Source organism: Talpa europaea (assembly GCF_964194135.1).
Source record: "Talpa europaea genome assembly, chromosome: 13".
NCBI lineage: Eukaryota > Metazoa > Chordata > Mammalia > Eulipotyphla > Talpidae > Talpa > Talpa europaea.
The window spans coordinates 79,715,171-79,735,060 of record NC_140080.1 but is presented as its reverse complement, the minus strand read 5'-3'; the positions used below and the strand labels follow the sequence as shown (position 1 = coordinate 79,735,060).

Sequence of the window (19,890 nt, the reverse complement as noted above, 5' to 3'; positions counted from 1 at the left end):
ACATAAATGTCCATCCAGAAAAGACTGGTTGAGTCTGTTTTGCCTTGCAGTGAAATACCATGAGACATAAAATAAAAAAGTTCTGTCTATAATATTAATAGTGTGGAACAGTAGCCAAGGTGTGGCATTAAAGGGGAGGGGAGGGGGATGCAAATACAGAAGAGGATGTGCAGTGTATTCCTACTTGTATTTTACAGAAAGGGAGAGAGGGGCCTCCCTGGTGGCACAGGGGTTAAAGTCTCAGTGCTATCAAACTATCCCCAGCCACTGCAGCATGGGTTTGATCCCCAGCCAGCCAGGGAGCTACCCACATGGCACAGCAGACCTCAGCTGTACCTGCTGCTCCCCTCAGCAGTGTATTTCAGTCAGTCTACCTGTTCTGTTCCCCACTCTGTCTCTGGTGAATCCTCTCCACACACACACACACACACACACACACACCACCGGCCTACACCCCAGTTTTTGTATGCATAAATAAATAAAAAATAAGTCATAAATAAAGAAATAAAAGGAAGGGAGATACAGAGACAGGCATTGATGTCCATGCAGGTAAATGCTGAGCAGGGAAGCAACAGTGAGAGCCCAGGAGTCTGTATATCCTTGTGTGCTTTTTTTTTTTTTTTTTTGCTTTCAAAAAGATGAGTAACTTTTTAAATAGATGGTAGAGGCAGAAAAACATGGGAAAGTACTCATTTCCTTACTCTTAGAATTCTAACAAAGTAATAATTAAGCAGAGGAAAACTTTAGTTAAATAAAATGCTCATACAGAATGGAAAGTTCTTGGTAAATGACTTTGTTTTTCAATATTAAGCAAGAAAGTTCATTTAGTTTCAATCTTTGTTGAGAATATTCATAAAATATCTGAATTTATTCTTCTGAGGGACAAAATGTGACCATTCTTTGAACACTTTGTAGTGTCTCGGCTCATAGTTTTAAACACCAATTTTCATTATAGGAAATCAAATTTAAAATGATTCTGGGGTCATTCTTCAAAGAAATAGAACAATTATCGATGAAATTCATATGGAATCACCAAAAACCCAGAATAGCCAAAGCTCTCCTGAAAAAAAAAGAAGGGACTGGAGGCATCACACTCCCAGACTTCAAACTCTACTACAAAGCCATAATCATCAAAACTGCATGGTATTGTAACAAGAACAGACACACAGACCAATGGAATTGAATAGAAAATCCAGAAATAAACCCACAGATTTATGATCAACTAATCTTTGACAAAGGAGCAAAGACTATGCATTGGAGCAAAGAAAGTTTGTTCAATAAATGGTGCTGGGAAAACTGGGCCGCTACATGCAAAAGAATGAAGCTTGACTACTACCTCACACCATGCACAAAAACCAACTCAAAATGGATTAAAGAACTAGACATAAGACCTGAAACCATAAAATACATAGAAGGAAATATAGGCAAAACACTACATGCTGTGCACATCAAAGACATCTTTACAGACACATCACCCAAAGCAGTGATAGTGAAGGCAAAGATAAACAGCTGGGACTACATCAAATTAAAGAGCTTCTGCACAGCAAAAGAGACAATAACCAAAACAAAGAGAAACCCCACCGACTGGGAGAACATTTTTGCACATAATACTAATGATAAAGGACTGATCACAAAAATCTACAAAGAGCTGATGAAACTCAACAAAACAAAGAAAATAATCCAGTCAAAAAATGGGCAGAAGAGCTAAAAAGAAACTTCTCTGAAGAGGAAATGCAAATGGCCAACAGGCATATGAAAAAATGTTCAACACCACTTATAATCGGGGAAATGCAAATCAAAACTACAATTAGATACCATCTTACACCAGTGAGAATGGCACATATTAAAAAAACTAGCAACAACAAATGTTGGCGAGGTTGTGGAGAAAAAGGAACTCTCCTGCACTGTTGGTGGGAGTGCAAACTGGTCCAACCACTATGGAGAGCTGTGTGGAGATTTCTGGACCTAGTAAACATAGAGCTTCCATATGATCCAGCAATTCCACTCCTAGGTATTTACCCAAAGGACACAGAAACATCAATTCCAAAGAGCAACCTGCACCCCTATGTTTATAGCAGCACTGTTTACAATAGCTAAGCTTTGAAACAGCCCAAATGCCCAAAAATAGATGACTGGATCAAGAAGATGTGGCACATATACACCATGGAATATTACTCAGCATTCAAAAAAGATAAACACATGCAATTTGCAGCAACATGGATGGAGCTGGAAGGGATCATGCTCAGCGAAATAAGCCAGAAAGAAAAAGAAAAATACCGGATGGTCTCACTCATAGCAGGAATCTAGAAAACTTAAATAAGAGACCAGGAAAAGGAATAACTACAAGAAAGGAAAAATCAAAATCAACAAACAACTATGAACTCTATGGAGACACTCTATGGAGGCTGGGGGGTGGGGAAAGGAGCAATTGGGGTCAAAATAAGGGGGTTGCAATTGCATGGGGAATATAAAAATAAAATTAAAAAAATAAAAATATAAAATAAAACAAAAAAAATAAAATGATTCTGGGGACATCTTGTAACAGTTTTGTAGTTGATACAAAAGAGGGATTTAAGAAAAAAAACTCCTCAGCCTAATAAAGATTTTAGTTTAATGAATTCCAGCTTACGAAACCCAGCTAACTAGAATTACATAGAACTACGAATTAAGGAGCAGCTAAATGCAAACCCCATCTTTGTTTTTTTTGTTTTGCTTTTTAAGATTTATTTATACTAGAACTGGGGTACAGGCCAGATGCGCAGGAGGGTGAAAGGATTCACCAGAGACAGACCGAGAACAGAACAGGCAGACTGACGGAACACACTGCTGAGGGGAGCAGCGGGTGAGACAGGAGAGGTCTGCCGAGCCATGTGGGACCCTCGCTGGCCAGCCAGGATCCAACCGGCGCTGCAGAGGCTGCAGACAGCTTCATAGCGCTGCACTCAACTGCCTGCGCCACCAGGGGAGGCCCGCAAACCCCATCTTTGGCCCTGGCACTGAGTTACACACAAGAAAAAGGACAAAGAAATAGAAGATGTCCACAGAGATTTCCACAAATTACAATCTTGAAGGGTTGAGAAGAATTGATAAAAATGTATACATTTGAAATAACTTGAGAACAATATCAAACTAATAACGTTAGGTTATTTTGGTTAAATCAATCCTTTAAAAATATTGTATTATGACTTCCAAATAAGCCATATCATTTTAAAAATGAGTCATCAAGGGAGTGTAATCCAGCATAGTATTTTAGGGTAATTCTTTCAGAAAATGTATAACATTCATATTCACTTAGTATTGATTACTTATCAGCCATTCTACAAAGTGCCATAGTTTAACGGGATTTCTGAGAAGGACTCATCTTAGGCTGAGGCATAAATCACAAATAGGTGTTTACATAAGGTGACTGGAAGATACAGTAAAAATTTATAATATTGAAATACACTCTGGACTATGAAGGAAAGATAGCATAAAGATGGAAATAATCTCTTCAGGAAAGGAAAAAACCTTACAGCCTGCAAGCACCCTGGAAGAAAAGTTGCTCAGAGCATCTGAAAGAATACTTAAGTGTCTGGATTCTCCATAGGGTATCTAGTGTAGAGACTAGCATATAGCAACAGCCACTCAACGAATGTTCACTGAACAATACTGCCCATGCTTACTAATAAATGCTTCTTGGATAAAGAAAGAAACCAGCTCTGCAGAGATGACTTTCTGCAGCTCCCATTCCTAAGTTGCAGGAATCAAAACAGGAGTGTGGGTCAAATCCCCAAAGGGTGTGTGTGGGGGTGGGGGTGGGGGTTGCTGATGGGGGTGAGATTAAACTCCATGTATAACAATCACCCATCTCCTGGGTTTCTGTAATCAAGATCCAAAATAAAATCTAACATGGAAGTTCCTTAGAAAACAAAGCAGCTTTGATATCATTTACAGCACTGTCCTCTGCCAAAACTAATTTTTGAAAACCAAAATCCAGAATTCCTACCCGAACAAGTTTTTCTGAATCCCCTCTCCATTTGCTGACAATGGTGGATGCGGAAATGTTAAAGAAGGTGGTTTTGCACTCCGTGGCCACGGCTTTGGCCAGCAAAGTCTTTCCTGTACCTAGAGACACACGTGGGTGAAAGATGAGCGGTGTTCGGTCTCCATCCCTCCGCTCACAGACAGAAGCCAGTCTCTCAAGCCACACGGAGGTGATCACTCGGCTCATTTGCCCCAGTCCCAGAGTGAGGCCAGATGGGGCGACTCCTCCTCTGCCCATGCTCCTAACACCAGGCCCCAAGCAGAGAGGGGTGCCTACCTGGAGGGCCGTAGAGCAGCAGTCCTTTCCAAGGGGAAAGAATTCCTGTGAATAGCTGTGGGTACTGCGGGAACAAGGAAGAGGGTGAGGTTTGGCACGGAGCCTGCAGGCCCTTAGCTCAGGCCAGGCAGCGAAGCTAAGGTGAAACAGCCCCAGTCCGGGGGTCAGGTCTTCCTTCTGTAAGTTCTGTGGCTTCTGCATAGACCTTATTTACCCCAAGTTTATTTTCACACTTGATGGCAATGCATGGCTTAATTGTGGCTTTTTTAAAAAGCCTTTTTAAAAATATTTATTTTAATTGCTTATTGAGGCATCCTTGGTCTACACATTGTCAGTGTTCTGGAAGTACAGGCTCGCCCTCTCCAGGTGTCGTCACCCTAGCGCACCCACTGCCAAGGCACCCGTAGTGCCCCATCATGGTCCACTGTGGAAAGCAATTTCTTAAAGGAAAAGAAAGGTGACTTTTCCTGTCTGTTACAGCAGTGCTTTCTTGCACATGTAACGTCACTTCATGCACAGCTCTATATGCAGAGTATATGGCAATCTTTTGAATGTTGTAAAACAGGTATGAATTTTAAGATATACACTACAACTAATAAAGGTAGGTGAGATTCAAGCCCAAAGCTATGGTGAAGCCTGTTTTAGAAGCTGGGAGCATTCAGTGCAAGATGCATTACAAGATCCTGAATCCACACAGGCCAGGCTTGGACTTCGGGGAATTCTCACCCCTCAGTTCAGATTCAAACAAGCTGGGGCAGAGCAGGGAGGAGGGAGAGGGTTGGTAGAGAACCAGGAAAAGTAACTGAATAAGATTATAACCTCACATTAGTTTCTCGTGCTGACCAACTACTGTGACAGAGGGAACAAGTTAACCCTTGGACAGAAAACTATGTGTCCTCCTCGTGATGGTAGACACAGGACATGTAACTCGTCGATGGAGAATGAGCAGAAATGACCCCCAAGAGGTTCCCATCCTTACCCTTATGGGATACACAACAGCTTCTTTGACTAACTGCTTGGCTGCATCGAGTCCAATAATGTCATTCCACTTTATGTTTGGATTATGAAGATAAATGTCCTGCAATGCACATTTGATCATTTTGTTAAAACTAATGTTTTCCTCCACAGCTGTAATAAACACGGGAGCCGTGGAGTACTTGACTTACAATAGGACATAAAAGGCCGGTGATAAAAGCTCTCCTGTTAGATATATGTACACACACACAGTTCACCAAACGGATCCACGAAAATATTTTTGTTTTCCCTGGTGTTCCCATGTGATACTTTCAGGTGGGGATGGGGGTGAGGGAGGTACCTGTCTGCAGTCTACAGCAGCTCGGGCTGATTTACAGCCACAGTTGCAGGAGCTGCAGAATATGCCTTTGAATTACATTAGCTTTTACTGGGAAACATAGTTCCTAGCTGGTGCTCAGCCTCTCTTGATGCCTTGATCTCGCAAACACTTTCTTAATTTGTGACACAAGAAGGATAATGCTCCTCTGAAACCAATTTCCCTTTTTCCCTAGTGATCACTCCCCACTTCAATCAGGAGCAATTGCTTCTACAAAATTCAAGGAAGCCAACCACCAAGCAGTTTCCCCTCCTCAAAGTAGAGCCCTGTAGCGACCATCTAGGGTAATCAATTAAGGTAGCTTTTACTGATAACTAATTTACAATTTCCAAACTTCAATTTCACAAGATGCTCAGAACGGTCACTCGGGGGCCTTTCTCAGGAGGAGCTGTTTCAGGCAAACTGAGTATCAATCGAAAAAAAAAAAGGCCTCCTTTCCAATGTCACTGTGTGTGACTGCAGAACAATCTGGAAACTATTTTTATATTTATTTAATTTTTACTAATACATATATGCATATGGTCCAAGTCATAAAACTATAGTTTTAAAATGAGATGTTCTCAGGCTCCACTCTTTTTTTTTTTTAATTTTTTTTTTTTAATAGAGGCATGTTTTATTTATTTATTTATTTGTTTGTTTGTTTGTTTATACATGCACTGGGTACAGTCAGAAGCGCGGGAGGGTGAGAGAATTCACCAGAGCCAGAGCGGGCAGAAGGACCGAAGTACACTGCTGAGGGGAGCAGCGGGCGGCAGGAGAGGTCCGCGCGCCATGTGGGACCCTCCTCTGGTGGCCAGGGAGCAGCCAGGGATCGAACCAGCGCCGCAGAGGCCGCGGGCAGCATCACAACCCAGCGCTCAACCGCTGCACCACCAGGGAGGCCCAGGCTCCACTCTTGTCCCTGAACTTCCCAGTACCCTCCCCCATGGGTGACAACTTTAATTAGAGAAACTATTTTACAAGTGATTTGGTCAGGCATACTATGCACACTCCCGCTTTACATGGGTGACAGAGAAAGGAGTCAGTTTTCTAAAAGCGAGGAGAACCCAGCCTGTCTTCAGAGCCTGGGTCTGAATGCTGGCCCACCAGCCACTCACATTCTTATTACCAACATTTCTTAGGAAAACTTTCACACACAATGGGGTGTCATCTACCTTGGAATTCAAAGCATCTAAACCCAATGGCAGTATCTTTTGGCCTCTTCTAGAGTTGATACTGAGTGCCACATGGTAGTGCTTAATTTCCGAACTGGCGACTAGCTCCTTAGAGCAATCAAAGGTTATCAGTCAGAACTCAACATGTCAGTCTCCAAGGGGAGCGAGCTCCCCGTCACCATAAGTATTCAAGCAGAAACTGGAGGGCTGCTTCCTATGGTACTGCAGAAAGGATTCCAGATGGAACATGGAGGACCACTTCCACTCTGTGACTCTATCATCACTAGCCATGTTAGCCGTTTGCAAAAACAGTAACGAGACTACTGATTTGTGTGGGTATAAAAAAATTTTTTCTCTGCTCTCTTATGCATCCCAGTGGCCCCAGCTTGGCTTTCTCCCTCATCCCCTCTCACGGGTAATAGTCAGAGCTGGTGTCTCTGTCTCCCTTCCCTGGATACCTGCCCCCCACTGTCATCAGAGCAAGATATCCAAAAAACGCATCTGATTACGCTGTCTCCTGACAGACACCTTTCAAAGATTCCTCATCTCCTGCAGGCTGATTCCCAGCCGTGTGTCCTGTTCACAGCCTCTTACTCAGCAGCCCTGGCCCTTCTCTCCAGTCCCCTTCCCTGCCACGCCTCGTGTCCCACTTGGCTCAAGGAAACAATGGCGGTCTGTCCAACATCGCCTTTGCCCAGAACACCTCCTACCCCCTTCTACTCCTTACCGTTTGCTTTTTCCTGTGTCTCTCTGTCCCTTTCCCTACTCTTTAACACAAAACTCCCTTCTTTCAGCTTGCCAGGCACGCCTTATGCCCGGTGGGGAGACCCTCGTGTGGCAAGGACTGTGGGGATTCATTCACCTTGTGTTTCCAGCCCCCCACACGTACCTGACACATAGTAGGTGTGCACTATAGTGAACAGACAGATCTGGCAAATCTTTCATTCCCGGAGTGTCATTTTAAACAGCTCCCTGAGCCTGCTGTGGTTTCGGTCTTCCATTAAATGGAGATCACTGGAAATTACAAATGTCTCCGAGAGCTCAGGAACCGATTCTATTCCCAAAGAACTGGCCCAAAGTCACACGATTAGAAAGAGGGAGGATCTAGACAGCAAATTGGGGAGCCTGTGTCTTTAACCATTAGTGCTCACTGCCTTTGGATTCCAAGGGGTAAGCTTGAGAAATCTGGGTGATAAGATCTTTCCTACCAATCTTGTTTTTTACGGAAATTTTCCATAATGAAATCGTCAGACTGCCCACATTCCTATTTCTAGGCTTTGACTGTTTAAACAAGACACAGACAGGCTCTCTCCTTCTCCAAGACGCTCTCCCTGACTCTTGGCTCTAAAACCCGTTCTCCTGTCCCTTTCTGTCTTGGTCTTTTTCTCTGCTGGTTTTCTTGGCCTCTACAGTGAGATGGGGGCTTTTTATATTGTAATTTTATGATTCTATAATTTATTTATCATGCATTATTGTGCCTCTAAACAATATGAGTGCCTTCGCAAGTGGGGGCACTTTATAAATAAATGATCATATTTATTGTTATTAATAAAAGAAGCAGCCCGCAGTGCTCCAGGAGCCCCAATCACCTCCGTAAATTTGTGAATTGAATATCAGATCTTACCCGGCTCACCACGGCTGCCAGTTCTCGCATCTCACTGTTCATGCCAATAAATGCACTCAGCGGCTTCAGCAGTCGCTCCTGGCGGTGGGGACAGAGAGCTTCACGTTACAGGGCTGCTTCCTAACTTAGGCAGAAAGCACAGCGCAGGTCTTGGTGACACAAAGTGTAACAAGGTGCCAAGACCTTCAACTTGATCCCAAGGTTTCTCTGAGTTTAAAGTTCTGTTTCTAAAATCTGACTGGGGGTGGGGTGGGGGTGGCAGTTTGCATAAAGAAAGTCCCCTCTAAGCCACTTACTGAGGGGTCTGGGTCACAGTTGATGCTGTTCAGGCCCAGTTCACCACTGGCTCCTTTGATGGCGTCTGTGATTAGTCCTCGGAAGTCGATGATTTGGCCCTGAAAGGGAGCATTCTTTCTTTACGCCATTAAAACCCGAGAGAAGACTCTCCTTACCAGCTCTGCTTCATCATATCAAGACACACTTACCTCGGCGTGAGGGCAGACTTTAAACCTACACTAAGAATGAACATGAAATTTCCTCACCTCGGGGCACTCTTGAAAAGAAGTTGTAAGTAAATTCTTCAGAATGAGGTTGATTCGAATCCAAATTCACTAGCATTTTTCAGTTCCTGCTATACCTGCTATGCCTACACCTGCTTCTTAGATGCCTACTTCCCCTGCATTGTCTCCTCCTTTCAGTATATTCCACATACAGGAAGAACCGGCTGGAGAGGAACAAAATGGCACCTGTTTCCTGGCTGTGATGCCCACTCACCATGAATAGTGCCTGGCACAGAGCAGGTGTGCACCGCCTGCACTTCGTTAGGATTAGTTCCAATTTAAGATCTCTGCTAGCTGGAAGTGGCACCCAAGTTCCCAAGTTTCATAGATGTGGGAGTTAGACCAGAGAAGGTATTGATATGTAATCTGCCTAGGGCCACACAGCTAAAAATGACTTACGGTTAGGATTCAAGCCCAGATATCCACCTCCCATATTCCCCCCAGTGCCACCTTGTCTCCTCCACAGGCAGAAGGTAAAAGCAAGGGTGTACAAACAACAATAACAGCAAACAATAATAAAGCAGTCAATGTGGAGGGAGTGTTTATTACCTGCTAGCCACTGTACTGGGATCTCCATTCATTACATTTAAATTGACACCGCTTATTTCCATTTCTAGATAAGAAACAGGCTTGGAGACAAGAGACACCTTTCCAAGGCTACACAGCTGGGAAGGTCTGAATCGGGGTCCAAACCTAGGTGGGCTGACTTTGCAGCCGGGACCATTAAGGACAACACTCCCATTAAATTCTCAGGGGAGCTCGGGAGTCCCTGAACCAAGGGGCCCCAACTTGGCCATGATAGACCCATTTTAGAGATGGGCCCCCAGCCATACACCCTCATCCAGCTTATTAACATTTGAAATATTAGGAAGAAAACCCGGCTATGTTTTACCCGGAGGACATTTCTGCTGGAAAGAGAATTTATAGCCAGACTCTTTGCAAGGTTAAGTGGTGGGTCCAGTACTAGCAAGAGAAGACATTCATGTGAGAAAAACTGGTGCAAAAATGTTAAGCAGAAAAGTGACTGAAAATACAATGGAAGTGAAAGCGAACAGGGAGACCTTTCTCTGGCACAGTCCAGCATCTCATGGCCGGCCATCACGCACACCACTGCCACCCTTCAGAGGAGCCAGTTCAGGGCAATAAGAATTGTCCCTGATTTCAGGGAGACGCTCCAGCTTCCTCCTCAAACACACACACCCAGAGTTCAGTTTGACTGAGAAGAGCTGGCCAGAGGCAAGTCAGACGACCTGTAGTTTTAGAATTTGATCCAAGGCAAAAAGGTGACTCTCAAGGACGCACAGCTTTCCAAGTCACAGTCAAGAAAAGCAAGTGACACATTTTTAGCCACTTTTTGCCTCCATCCACCCAACTGGGGTCTTTCCTGTTCGAGAAACTGTTATTTATGACTCGGGACATTACGTGCATTGTAAAAGGAGTGAGTAGAGCTATCGATCAAGATAAGATCAACTCTGTAGCATCTGAGGTCTCAAACGGCTCCCATGAAATGATATTCCAGCCTGGAGCCAGATGTCCAAGGAGAAACCAACTACCCTATAAGGCAGTAATAGTGACCATGAGGCCGCAACTCCTCACGCAGACCAGTTGCGCAGACATGACACTTTCATCACCAAATTTTTAGGCTGAAAGGAACATCGGAAATCATCTCTTCCAATCCCCTCCATCTACAAATGAAGAAATTGAGCTCCCTGGGGTGGGAGGGAGGCATTCATTCAGCACTCTTCACCCAGAAAGGGGATGCAGACCAGGGCCCCTCGTTTCTAATCCTCATCCAGGGCTCTTCCCAGTTCACCTCGCAGTCAACCCTGCATCACTATATATTAACTTTCCCACTGGAAAAAATTTTTTTTGCCAAATCATGGAACCCACCCCAGTGCCCTTCAACAGATGAACGGATAGAGAAACTGTGGCGCTCTTATTCAATGGAATATTACACACTGGTGAGGAAAGGTGAAATGGTGGCATCTGGCACAAAATGGATGGCCTTTGAGGTGATTATGTTGAGTGAAATCAGTCAAAAAGTGAAAGACAGGTTTCAGATGGTTTCACTCATCTGCAGAATATAAATAGCAAATAAACAATGTAGACAATAGAAGAAATAAAAATCTGAGCTCAGCAAAAAAGCAAGATAATGGTTACCAGGGGAAATAGGAAAAAGGGGAGCAAGAACAAGGAGGAGAGGCAGGTGGGGCACAGATACAGGTGGTTTGGTGGAGGCTAAAAAAAAATTTAAATGTGCTGGATGGATTCAATAGTACGTTAAAGATTGACTAATAAAGAGAAAAATATGTTTTTGTAATTTTCACTTTTGAGAAGGGAAACTTTCCCTTTCCATGGTAGGCTCACGAGTTCCGCTTACTTTGGGTGGGTGGAGGTTTTCTTCGCCACCACCTCTGTTGATCCCTGATACATGTAAGCCGAAGTCAGCATTCTGCACATGAGTGCTATTGACAACCTCCTGGAGGAAGAGGAGAAGTCCACTGTGGGGAGCCACTTGGAGATGCTGCTTACAACAGCCTAGTCCATCATCCCACGGCAAGTGCCGGGTATCAGTTCTGTAAGCGGGAACCCCAGGTGTGATCCTGCCACCTCCATGCAGACCCAGCAAGATGAATCAAGTGTGTGCCTGTGCCATGGGGAGGGCTTGGGCGCAAGGTGTTTGTGGCTGGGCGAGGCTGAGCTTGGAGAGGCTGCGGTCAACAGGACTCCAGGGGGTTCACAGCCCCACCCCCCTTCACCGCCCCTCCGCCTGGCTCAGCCTGCAGTGGGAAGGCCAGACAACCTCCTGGGAGGCGACCGGTTTCATGATCACTCCTTTCTAGCCCGCCAGACATCCTTGATGTTAATACTTTCTGGTCCCCTTCACAATCTCCTGGTTTCTCTTTTCCTGAAAGCCCCGAATGTTTTGTTCTAAACCAGGAGCTTCTAGCATGGATCTCCAGAGTCAGAAGCCTTGATTTCATCCCCTGCTGGGCTCTCTCTTCTTGCTGTCCATCTCCTCCCCCAGAACATCCAGTGTGGAGGGCCTGAGCCAACTGTGAATGCTTTGGAGAAACCCCAGCAGAGGCCCTGAGACCCAGTCACACCCGACACCACCCCTGGTCTACTCAGGCACCCAGGGATGTGCTTCGGGACAGAAGGCCTGATCCCTGCAACTGCCTCAATGAGAGATGAGCTGGGCAGCCCTCCTGCTCTGGCTCGGCCCAGCCTCCCCTCTCGGGGCTGTTGTCCAGCACTCGGAGGGGAAAGGCTGGGTGGAGAAAGGACTCCTGCTCCAGTTAAGAACGCTTAGGGCGCCCAGGGATTTGCTCCTGGTTTTAACCCAGCATGTAGGAAGAAAAGCTGCAATTTAACGATATCACACAGTAACTTAAAAAACGCAGGTCCTCAAAAAATAAACGTGACTTTTTGTTAGAGCCATTCTTTACCCCTCTGCGATTTCACCAATACCAAGTAAAGCTGTGCCAACCTGTTTAGGATGCTCCTTATGGAGGGATTTGGCGTTCCCTGACTTCCCCGCCGTGCTTTTGGACCGAGGCCTCTGTTGACTGATCTTGGGAAGATTTTGATAACTGTCGGTAATCACTCTAAAGGGGAGAGCAAAGACCTTGGTGGAAATTATTTCAACCACTTAATTTGAGGTAACTAAGCAACTGTGGTGCATACTAAATGATAGTTCTGGAAAGCTGTGCAGATACACCATAATAGGGCCCTTCAGTCTGCACTATCCTCCTCCTACCCACCCCCCTCCATCCTGGCCCTGACACACTCCAGTCAATCCGCTGGGTTCCTCCAAAACCAGTCAGGGGGTCCACCTCCTCCTGGAAGCCCTTGAATCATCCTCTTCTCTTCTCCCTACCATCTGGCTTCTGCCCCTCTGCTCCTAGCCTGCCTCAGAATACGTGGCTTTGCCAGCATATCCTCTCCTGAGCCTTCCACCTTTCTCACAAAGTACCACGCAGGCCAGGGGGAAGGCGCCAGGTTGGAAAGAGGCCTCTGTCTCAAATACAACCTGGGGATGTGTTCATGGTTTCAACCCCAGGTACTGGGTAGACCCTGCCTCTTTCAAATAGCTTTCATCACATGTTCCGACACGGCTGAAGGCACTTGTGGAAGGAGCGCAAACCTCACCTCTCTGCTGTCAGGTCATCCCTAGTCACAAAACAAACTGTCCTGGAATATTATTCACCTCAGGCAAAATGAATGGATGGGACTGGGATCAGGGCAGCAGCTGCCTCTGGTGGACAGGGGGCTAGTGACTGGCCTGCTGCTGGGTTGGGGTGGCAGAGCTGACCAGCCATCTACGCATTTGTCTGTATTTTATATGTCAGTACAAAGGTGAGGCAAATGTGTACGTTACATCCTCACAATTGGACATAAAATCCAGTACTGGAGTATTTCCAGTCAGGAAATGACCTGCAGAGAGAAGCAGCACTTGCTTGGGGGCATGACGTGAAGCCTGCGTCCTCAAGTGTTGCTCCTCTGGGTTCTTTTGTGTTTACACGTGAGGCACAAAGGCAAGGCTCACTGGAACTTTTCTCCCCATGTCCTAAATGAGCAGCTACTTCAACCCCATTTCTTTGTGAGAAAGGGCAAGTTGTCTGCGTCTGATATGGACTCACAGCTGTGGTTGGTGAGCCCACCTGCACAGTCATACCACCAGGGTGTCCACGTGGCCAACCAGCGTCACCCCGGGGTGGGGGTGGTGAATGGGTGTTATGAGGGCGCAGCAACTGACAGTTTCTCAGGCATGTTTTTCATCTGTAAACTAGAAATAATGTCTGTCCTCAGGTCTTTTGCTGGCACAAAAATGAAATGTCTGTGAAGTGAATTCCGAACATTTTACAAGAGCAAACCCTTATGAATAGCCTTGATTTAAATGAAGCGAGGTGATATATATATATATATAGTTCAAGTCGCACCAACTTCTTGTGGGATTGTCAGGGAACTGGAAGCCTCTATTCCCATTTTGATCTCCCTCTGGAGGTAACTGGCTCACAGCTGTTTTAACATAACCAAAGATAAATTCACTGATGAACTCACTTCCAGTCAACACTAAGGATTGCAAAATTCTTCCTAGCATGGAGCCAGATTCAGCCTGATTTATTTAGTCACCCATCCTACGTGTGTCCTGCAGAATTCTGCAGAGAAGTTCCGATCAATCCCTCTTCAGAGAGTGAAGGCTGCTGCAGCATAAGCTAGGGACCTCCCTCCCCAAGTCTGTTTTTCAAGCCAAATACCCTCACTTCCTCCGGTCATTCCTAAAGTTACCTGATTCCCAGATTCTTCCTCATCCTGGTCATCTTCCTTTTGTCCACTGTCTTCTGACCAGAATAGAATCCTACTATTTGGACACTATATTTCTATTGATGAGGCCTGAGACCACATTGGCAACCAAATCACACAGTTGACTTATATTGCACCTGTGGTTGTAACCCAAATTTCTAGGGGGAAGAGGAAAAATTTCTAGGTCTCTGACATTGTAACGGGGGGGGGGGGAGCTATTCATTGTGAATCTTTGATGGGAGTTCAAATTTTATTTCATTAAATTTCCTTTTGCTGTTTTGTGGCTCACATCCCAAATGACCAAGATCTTTGGGCATCCTAATTCTCTTATCCAGCACCTTAAATAACCTTCCTCATTTGGGTCATCTGCAAAGCTGTAAACCAGGAGCTCACTCTCTGAAATGAGATGCAAAATCAGGAAAAGTCGCTTTCATTCGTTTACAGTCAATCACAACACAATCTTTCCTTTCAACAACTATCTTTGAACATAAAATTGTAGACAAACACCATTCATTACTTTACTAGTTGTTCTCTCTGACTCCACTCCATTGCTATCCACCCTGGATGCCTGCCACGTACAAACACCCACTCAGGCAGGAGCTGCAGAAGGCCCAGGCTGCCGCGTGCCACTACGCTCCAGCCCTCAAGGAGACGGTGCTGATGTCTCCACAAGGCAGGGAAAGCTAGGAAGTTCCAGGCCTGAATGTGTGGCTAAAAAATAATCAGAATTCAAATTTGTCCCCAAAGCTGGTGTCTTGAAATGCTCCTCACCGTTTCTATTCACCGTTTCTATTCTCTGATTCTATTTATCACCAGAGTCTGACTAGTTATATGAAATTACAAATAAAAGGATAACATTTTGGTCAAATAATAAAAGGTTCTTAAAGAGCACGAAGCAAAGGGAGCCTCTGGCCAAGGGTTCTTGGGAGTCTGACCGGAGGCAAGCGTGGGCTCCACGACGAAATTCACAAGCAAGACCAAACAGCACTGTGCGGTGTCTCTGTCCCTTCCTTCTTAGGCCACAGACAAGGGACCAGAGTCACAAGGGCAAGGACGTAGGCAGGAGACAGAAACTCCTGCCTTATGAGGAGGGCCTAGTGAGCTGCTTAGAGTCACAATCGAAGTCTTATTTTTTCAATCATATTCTAAGATTTTTTTTTTTTTTAATTTTGGTGACTGCCCAAAGGTTGTGTGGTTCTGACCAGAATTCCACTTCAAATTTCCCCTGAGGCCAGGCCTTGATGGCTCAAAGCCATCCCAGCCAAGCAGCAGTGCCCTTGCATTTGCAAACAGGCTCTGACCACAGAGATGAGGGAGGATGGGGTTGAGCGTGTCAGGTAGCAGGAAGAGAGGAATGAGGAGAGCTTTGAGGCAAGTGGGGTGTAGGTGGACTTGTGGGAAAGTGTGTCAACCCAGAACCATTCGAGAAACAGAGGGGTTCTAATCAGTTGTTACAAATCCCAGTGAAATCTGGATTTGAGAAACTGAAGAAAGGGTTGTCGGATTAGCCTAAGAAAAGGAAGGAGAAAAGAAAGACTTGATTATCTTCAGACAGATCAGGACGTGATCTGGGAGTTCATAATGAAATTCAGTGATTTAAAAAGGGGAAATCCTATTTTTTTTGGGTGCTCACTATGTACTAGGAACTTACTATGTATCATAAATTGGTTTCAAGGTAAGTAGCAGAGCCAGGAATTAAGCCTGGGACTTTTAATCTCTGAGGTCCATACTTATCCTACCGCATGGCCTCAAAAGACAGGGCACCAGTGGATGCAATTGTTTGTGGGATAAAACCAGGAGAAACTGCAGACATTGGCCCACATCCTGGACATCTGTAACACGAGGGGAAATGATGAGTAGGTCCCCAAGGCCCCTGGACCACTGGTATTGCTAGTTGATAAGCATGCAGCTGCACTGGAGAAACTTCTGGAAAGGGATACCCCAAACTCCTAGAGTTGAGCTGATCAAGATGAATTACCATTCACTTTACCTTCTGGTCTTCCCTCCACTTCTTATTGGTAAATTATTTTCTGCTGTGGCAAAACAAACATTGGGAGGAAAGAAAACAGTTTAATTTTTAAGAGAAAATAAACCTTGAGTTATACTCTGAAAACTTATGTTACAGCATTTTGTAATCCTGAGACTCTACTAAGCTATTCTAATCTGACAAGAGGTGATATCACCACCAGCTAGAGAACAAAGCCTGGGCTTCCCAGGCATTTCCACACAGAGAAAGACCCCAGAGGCCGCAGATGTTAAGCATGTTGGAGGCACATTAGGTCATAGCTAGCAATCTAGACATCAAGTCAGATCATGTCAATAATCATGCTGGAGGCTCCGTGGTTATGGTCCATACTTTTTTCACCAAGACTCACTCAGGTCTAACAAGCAGCCAAGGACACTGAGCCCGGAACCCAGCACTGGAAGGGAGCTCAGATAAAATATCCCTCTCGGACCCCTTCCAGCTCTGAGATTCAGCCCTGGCTATTTTAAATTGATGTTCCTCTTGGTTTCCTGGTCCCTACATGAAATGTTAAAGTCTGTGGCTTAACAAGTGCCTGTAAACAGGACAATGATCTCCCTTGGTTTATAATTACTTCCCCCACTTACAGACTTCTCAGTCAATGTTACGACAAAACACAGGGCCCTCGCTTTAGATCTTTCCTCCAGCCAGCCTCTGTGACTGCTAACCTACACTGGGTCTTTGCATTATATTGATCACTATCTGGATTGATAGCTTTCAAAAGCATTTCATTATCTATACATGAGCTATTAGCTTCACCAATACTCATTTTCATGTTATTTTCAAGATAGATAATAGGTCTTCCCAACAAGTAAAGAGTCTTCTGTCATTTATCCGCCTCCACCAGCTCTTTTCATCTCTAAAAAAATGAGAGTGATATCAGTCTTCAGAAAGCACCTGTCATACACTGGGGTTTTGCTCTTACTGCTCTAAAACGTAGATTCTCAAACAAATGCCAACGTGACTCAAGGGACATCAGCATCCAGATGATCACATTTAAATCACCTGTGCTGGATCCACGAGAGGCTACACAAGTCTTCTGGTCTAGTCTTTGAATTCAGAGTCAGGAGCACTATCTAACTGGGAATAAAATGAGGAAGAAACACTAATCTTAAAGAGGAGCTAATGTCTTATTTCTAGAATATAGCCATGTACCTGTATCTGATGCCTTTTTGATAATTTTGGGGTATTTCTGAAATTTTACATAATAATAGCTCTCATATTCCATCAAAATGGTTTCAAGATCAATGTTGTCACAGACTTCAAAGCGTCGTAACCCCAGTTTAGTTTCTTGCTCCAAAGCATTGGCTGTGTCGAAATATCTGCCATTTCACAGAAGAAAAAGAAAAAGAAAATTACTTCTGGGTAAAAAGAATAAAGGCAAACAGGTGTTGCAAGTCCAAAGAGACTCAGCACAAAGAATAAGCCCATGTCAAATGGCACGTTAGATGAAAACCAGACCATATGAAGCCTGCCTATGGAGGAAGAGCTTCGCATGTTAAATGTATACAATTACTGTCCTTTAAAGTGTTGCCTCTGCCAACTGCGGTGGGGAGAGGGGGGTGTTGGTAGGAGGGATTACAGTCAGGATGGGGGGATGGGAATTGTATGGGGACTATAACCAAGATGATAGAGCATACATTGTGCAAAAATGAAAAAATGATGTAAAAAATATATAAAATAAAAAATTATATATTAAAAAAACTTAAGTAACTCCAGCTGGCTTTTAACTGTGGTAAGTGAAGACACTTTTTCTGATGATTATTGTTTTTTTCTGGTCTTTATTGTGTGCAAAGCAGAATTCATTTTAGGAAGCTCCTGTGTATATTAATTTCTTCTCATGCTCAGTATTTCTTTCTTCTGCTCTGAATGACCTGATATGATGTCACTTGGGCTGTAGTAAACATTTTTTTAAAAGAAAGAAAAATAAAGTGTTGCCTCTGGAAGCTACACAATTATTTTAAAGACATCATCATTGTTCAAAATGTTTTTAGAAGTACATAAAAGTCAAGTAAGTAAATTAATGAGAAAAGTGTTTTGTGATTCATCTTTATTCATTTTTAGTCAAAAATAGGTATCTGTTCAACTTGATTACCTTGTCATTCACCAGTATTTATTCTGGGTAACACTGGCAATTGATAAAACCAAAATTCAAGCCCACCAAGCAAGATTTGCCACCCATCACGATATTAAAAAAGATGTCATGAGCTTTGAAGGAAATGCCAATGATATGTTGATCAATACCATCAAGCAAAATTAGTGTAAAAAAAATTATCCACTTGGCTGTATTCTCTGTTAATGTTTCTGTCAGTCACACACTACACTACCTAGTCCTTCTGTAAGTAATGTCCTCACCAAGGGTTCCTTACTGCCATTTTTAATGTATTCCATCATAAAACTGATTTAAGTGGTGCTAGCAATAGAAAAAAGGGCCTTTTCTCACAATCCTCTGAATGTGTAAAGATCCTTCAGGTTTTAATCTTAATTCTTAACTTCTTTTTAAAACCAAGGAGACTCTTCTGAAAAAATATACATGTCAATAAATATGCGCAAATTAGCATAAAATTTTAGGGGCTCATCCAGGGACCGCAGATTAAGGATTCCTACTGCAAATTAGACTCCTTTCAATTAGAATCTGGGAAAGTAGAAGGAAAAATTTTCTCTTTTATTGTGCTCTCTTCCCTACCCCAGATTCAGATCAGATGGAACTTTCTTAAAAGGGATTGCCATGGTTATTTTCAATGACCTTGCTTATTTCAAAGAACTTGCAAACATCAATTGACTGTAGTTGACCAGTTTCTATAATTACTGATGACTCATCAAGCTTCTATGCTACGTCTCAACTCCCGTTTAATAGAAAGAACTAACTGAATCTGTTTTATTATTAACTTCGTTTAGTATAGAGTTATACATGTTCAGTTAAAAAAAAAAAACTAGAAGCTAAAGATAAGTTCAAAAGAAAATTTCACCAATGACAGTGAATGTTAACCTTTTCTCTGTATTTCCAAACATTTTTAATGACTAAATACATACACTTACATATATGCACTTGTAAAACCAACCAAAAATAAAATGCCAGATGGAAACACACACTGCAGTTTTGCTCACAGCTTTTACTGACATCATAGCACATTCGGAGTGTTTCCCAGCATCATGACGTTCTGATCAAATAGCAATTACAGACTGGATGTTGTACTTCCCCATGTTCCCTAAACTAGCTGATGAGGGCAGCAAAACTGTTCTATGTATTCCCATGGTGGAGGCTAAATGGTGAAATTGCTCTTAGACCTTAAAGAACACAAAAAGAAAAATAAATTAACATTTTTCTTGCTAAGGCTTGTATTTACAGATAAATAATTGCAATAACCTTGAACTGAGCACCAGGGCCAGCTGGAAACTAAGAACACAGAGAAAGCAGCTGCTACCCAGAGGCGGCCATCTTGAAGGAACTGCACCCTGGCCCTGGACTCCACCTGGAAGCACAGCCTTCTCAAACTGCTTCAGGTGGATTAGTGGGTTCATTCAGCCCTGTGGCCACTGTTAGCAGAATATGCTGACTTCCTTCAATCTT

General features: G+C 43.9%; 1 protein-coding gene across 1 annotated transcript in view; it reads right to left on the bottom strand.

The window, feature by feature from the left end:
* The window catches only part of KATNAL2 (katanin catalytic subunit A1 like 2), a gene marked incomplete at its 3' end in the record, with an annotated part of 62,369 nt that overhangs the window by 13,332 nt on the left and 29,147 nt on the right, over positions 1-19,890 (bottom strand). Inside the window, exons 3-11 of the mRNA XM_084252263.1 lie at positions 17,475-17,641; positions 16,287-16,329; positions 12,480-12,597; positions 11,370-11,468; positions 8,726-8,824; positions 8,430-8,507; positions 5,280-5,378; positions 4,301-4,364; positions 3,986-4,104 (exon numbers count right to left, since the gene is read on the bottom strand). Of these exons, the coding sequence (XP_084108389.1) occupies positions 3,986-4,104; positions 4,301-4,364; positions 5,280-5,378; positions 8,430-8,507; positions 8,726-8,824; positions 11,370-11,468; positions 12,480-12,597; positions 16,287-16,329; positions 17,475-17,641 (886 nt within the window). The remainder of the gene's footprint in view (positions 1-3,985; positions 4,105-4,300; positions 4,365-5,279; positions 5,379-8,429; positions 8,508-8,725; positions 8,825-11,369; positions 11,469-12,479; positions 12,598-16,286; positions 16,330-17,474; positions 17,642-19,890) is intronic.